A 4,213-nucleotide genomic window follows, 5' to 3' on the forward strand; every position below is an offset into this window, starting at 1 on the left:
TAGTGTGAGAGTAGTGCCCACACACAGCAAGTGATACCTCAACCATAGTGAGGAAGATCGTGAAGAAAGACTTTCAGCAAGAAGGAGTTTCAGCATCAAAGATTCAGAGAAAGAGATCCAGGTTCAGATATTGACAATGCTCTGCTACAGAAAGGAAGCAAGAGCTAGATATCTGAACGGAAGGAGTCATATTATTCCGCTGCACCCAATGTAAGGTTTACTAAACTTTATATGTGTTTATTTCATCGTTTTAGAAAGTTCATATTTAGGGTGTTAATCAACATACTTGTGAGTAGATCTAAGATCCTGGTAAAATAATTTCCAACAAGGCATTCCTGCTGCCACGTGTTACAATCCCAATTTATGAGGGATATTGGTATTTAAGCTCTTTGATACGAAATGATTTTCTCATTTTATCTCTCATTCTTAACTTCTTCTTCCCCTTTTTATTTGAAATATTAGAGATCCTCATCCGTCTTCCACCCAGATTTACTTTTTCTTCCTGAATCTATAAGATTTCAGAAGAGATCGAAACCAATTACAGGGAGCAATCAGAAAAGCTAAAGGTTAGTTTCTAATCCACTTGTGTATTTAGTTTTTTGAAAAAAAATGAAAACTATCTTTCTGGGTTTTTGACATTTTGAGAAGTTTGAATATGTATGTTCGTAGGGAATACACATTGGGCTGTATTTTTCTGTTTAGAACTGCGTAATTTTAGAAGAAAAATAAACCTGAAATTTGTATAACCGTGAACTTTAGGAAGAACATTTTGAATATTTGCACCTTCCTTACTTGTTTATTTCTGGAATACTCGCGGGTATTCGGATGAACACTTCAAATACTCGCATATCTGTCTCCTTTAGGTTTTCCCAGAGACTTTTATCATTTTTACCTGTTGTTTAGAACTTAGGGTTTTATTCTGTTGTGGGAATACTGGTTAAGTCTTTCAAATGGTGGGTGTGTCACCGTATTCTAATGTTCATGCGTGTGATCACGTGTTCCTTGAAGTACTGTGATACACCCAGCCATTTGCGACATACGTCAGTGTTCTCAGTTCCCATATAACCATATTCTTCGACTAGTAGATTTGCTCGAAATGGTGGGTGTTTCCTAGTAACTTCAGGGTCATGCTCGAAAATGCATGCCCCTTGGGTCATTGGGAAACTCCCAGCCGTTTTTTTGAGGTATACTGCTAGTCGGATATGCGTGACATACTCGCAAGTTTGTGATTGGTTAGATTCCTCGAAACGGTGGGTGTTTCCCAGTAACTTCAAGGTCATGCTCGAAAACGCACGCCCCTTGAGTCACTAGGAAACTCCCAGCCGTTTTTTGAGATATTCTTCTAGTCGCACACTTGGGATTTTATGCCTTGGTGGGCTGATTGGTTTTTCGCGAGAATCCAAATTAGTCTTCCAAGGAGATCTTGAATATTTTATGCGGGTGAGGTCACTTATATTGTTTTCGCACATTCACCACACTGAAAAGATCTTCTATCTTTCAGATGAACGATTTGTCGGACAGCCAGATGCTTGGCTCTAGAGGCAATGCTTTCGACGGCGACCAGGACCAGGAGGACAGCTTTATCCCAACCTTGATTTCAGAAGAAAAGACCCCAATTGCCGGAGATGTGGAGCTGGGTCCGTTGTCCTCTGCAGATATCGAGAGGATGGTTCAAGAGCTCGCTGAATCAGGAACTATCGAGATTCTTGATAGCGAATCTACGGTATAAGCTCGCGAACATCTTGTTCACTCTAGGCATCCCCCTGACACCGAAGTCGAAGAGATGGACGAGGATTGGGAGGTTCCTGATCGTGAATCAGATGAGGATGGAGATGCCAAAGGGAGGGAGAGTGATTCAGTTGACAACACGCAACTGAATGAGTCATTCTCCTGCGAGGACTTAGTTTCACGAGTCACTAAATCTAACTTGTCCACCTTTTCGAGGTTAAACTTATTGCCACTCTGCACCATGCGTCCTCGCCCCACTCAAAGACCGCACCTTCCCTTCACCAACCCCGCGATCATACCGTTAGAGGACGTCGTAGTTTCCATTCCCATTCTTCGATGTGGAGTATCAATCCCTTTCCATCCATTCATCTCCGCTATTCTCAAGCGGTACGATGTGTCCCCTTTTAAACTGACCCTAAATAGATACCGCATAGCTTTAGGGTTTTATGCGATGTATATGGAGTACGCGCGTAGGGAGCCTTCGATGGAGGAGTTTAGTTACTTTTATGACATAAAGAACGTGGGTCTCCACAATGGCTTCTACTATTTCAGCAAGTGGGCCACTTCTGAAATCAACGGTGTGGAAGGCATGGTTTCCAATATGGGGGATTAGAAATCTAAATGGTTTTACGTGTTTAAAGTCCCAGGAATTAGGGCTGATTTTAATCGTCGACCTAGTACGTCGCACATTTCCTTACCTAGTTTTTATGTTACCTTGTGATTTTGAGCTAATATGCATTTCCTTATTTTCCGCAGATAGACCAGCTCGACCTGTGCTAGATGCAACTCGCAGAGAAGCCGCTGAAATTCTCGGAAGCCTCCCTGTTCAAGATCGTGACTGGCTATTATTGTGCACGACCTTGAAACTACGGGAACATAAGCTAACTCCAGAGAACGCGAGCCTTCAAAGGGAGCCAGTGTACAAGGAGCCGTCTGAAAAGCAAAAGGAGCGGATAGACAAACACCTTTCCAAGCAGACTTCTCAGCCGACATCAGGTAACATATCGCACATATAGACTAATGCATCTAAATTTATTGTTATTTTAACTTATCTTTTCTTGTCCTTGCAGAGATGACTTTCCTAAAACAAGCACCCGTTCTTAATCGCAAGGCAAAGACTGGAACGGCGACGACGTCTCCCATCGTTCCCCAGAAGAGAAAAAGCGATGTCGTGGCTACCCCTGCTGCGGATTCTTCCAAGAAGCTAGCTAAGCCTACACAGGACAAGGGGAAGAAAGTCGTTATCGATCCAGCTGTTCGAGCTCGCGATTTCCTAGTTCTTCAGGAAAAGTTTGTGGGCGAGGAGTTCATGTCCAAGGTAGAGAGGACTCCTTCTGAGGAACTTATGCCTCGCTCTGCGGAGTTGGCTTCGCAGTTCATGACCATATTCTCGAAGGCCTTTGTTGCTGGCTCCAAGGAAGTCGAACTGTTAAAGAGGAAGAATGCCCAGCTTCAGGAGAGCGTCAAAAAGCTGAAACAGGAAGCGGCTAACAAGGACAAAGAGCACAAGGAATTTCGTAAGCAAGTCGAACTTGAAGCCAAGAACTCTAAGACGAAGATTGAGGAGATGTCTCGCGACTTGGAGGTCGAGAAGGAGAATGGAAAGCAGCAGTACGACCAGGCGGTCTCTGACTACATCTGCACAACTCTTTCCAAGATTCCAAACTTCGACTTCTCGATCCTTGGGGCAGAGGCGGCTGAGATGGCTGAGGCTTTTCGAGCCATGTCACCCACGCAGACTCAAGGAGGTGAAAGAAATCTTTTCCCCGAGGATGATGATGTTGCGGACACTGAAGAAGTCGTGGACGAGGCTGCCAGCAAAGTCGCAGATGAATCTACCACTCCAACTGCCCCTATTGCTCCCAATGCTTAACTTTTACTTTAATATTACTTTTGCCAAACTTTCTTAAGCGGTACAACGGTATCGCAATTTGTACTTAGACAAATTTATGTTTATTTTCCTTTTGAACAACATATATCCCTTCGGGGATATTTACTTATATGATTTCTTTGCAGTACACGGGTACTCGCGTTTTTTGTTTATTTATCATCTCGATTGCAGTTTAATTACAGCTTGGTGTAAAAAATACTAAGGTAGAAAAATTTTAAAACCTCAAAAAAATTCATAACTCTTTTAATAGATTAAGCAATAGTACGAAGCGAGTGGGTTATATACCCCCTATACTTAGAATATTTATGTAGATAAATTGACTAAGTATAAATAGATAGCGAGTACAAACGATACAATGCGAGTACTATTGATAATAAAATTTTAAGCTATCGCCATTCCAGGCTCTTCGAATTACAGTTCCATCAAGTTCTGGGAGTCGGTATGTTGTGTACCAATTTTTTTTGCGATGAGGTATGGTCCTTCCCAATTGTCTCCGAAAACCCCATGTGTTGGGTTTTTCGTGTTTGGCATTACTTTTTGAAGAACTAAATCTCCTACTCGCAGAATTCTCACCTTGACCTTAGAGTTGAAAAA

The 4,213-nt window shown here is 42.5% G+C and overlaps 1 protein-coding gene across 1 annotated transcript; it reads left to right on the forward strand.

The window, feature by feature from the left end:
* The first annotated feature begins 2,198 nt into the window (after positions 1-2,198).
* On the forward strand, positions 2,199-3,737 carry LOC133029961 (uncharacterized). Its single transcript, XM_061102018.1, has 2 exons — positions 2,199-2,724; positions 2,799-3,737. Exons 1-2 carry the CDS (start codon positions 2,262-2,264, stop codon positions 3,599-3,601), a joined length of 1,266 nt encoding a protein of 421 aa, XP_060958001.1. The 5' UTR covers positions 2,199-2,261; the 3' UTR covers positions 3,602-3,737.
* Positions 3,738-4,213: the final 476 nt, after the last annotated feature.

The sequence above is a fragment of the Cannabis sativa genome, chromosome 8 (assembly GCF_029168945.1).
Source record: "Cannabis sativa cultivar Pink pepper isolate KNU-18-1 chromosome 8, ASM2916894v1, whole genome shotgun sequence".
NCBI classification, from domain to species: Eukaryota; Viridiplantae; Streptophyta; class Magnoliopsida; order Rosales; family Cannabaceae; genus Cannabis; species Cannabis sativa.

Coding starts and splice junctions, on each gene's coding strand:
- LOC133029961 (XM_061102018.1), top strand. CDS start 2,262: ATGGCTTCTACTATTTCAGCAAGTGGGCCACTTCTGAAATCAACGGTG. Junction 2,725..2,798: donor GACTTCTCAGCCGACATCAG/GTAACATATCGC, acceptor TTGTCCTTGCAG/AGATGACTTTCCTAAAACAA.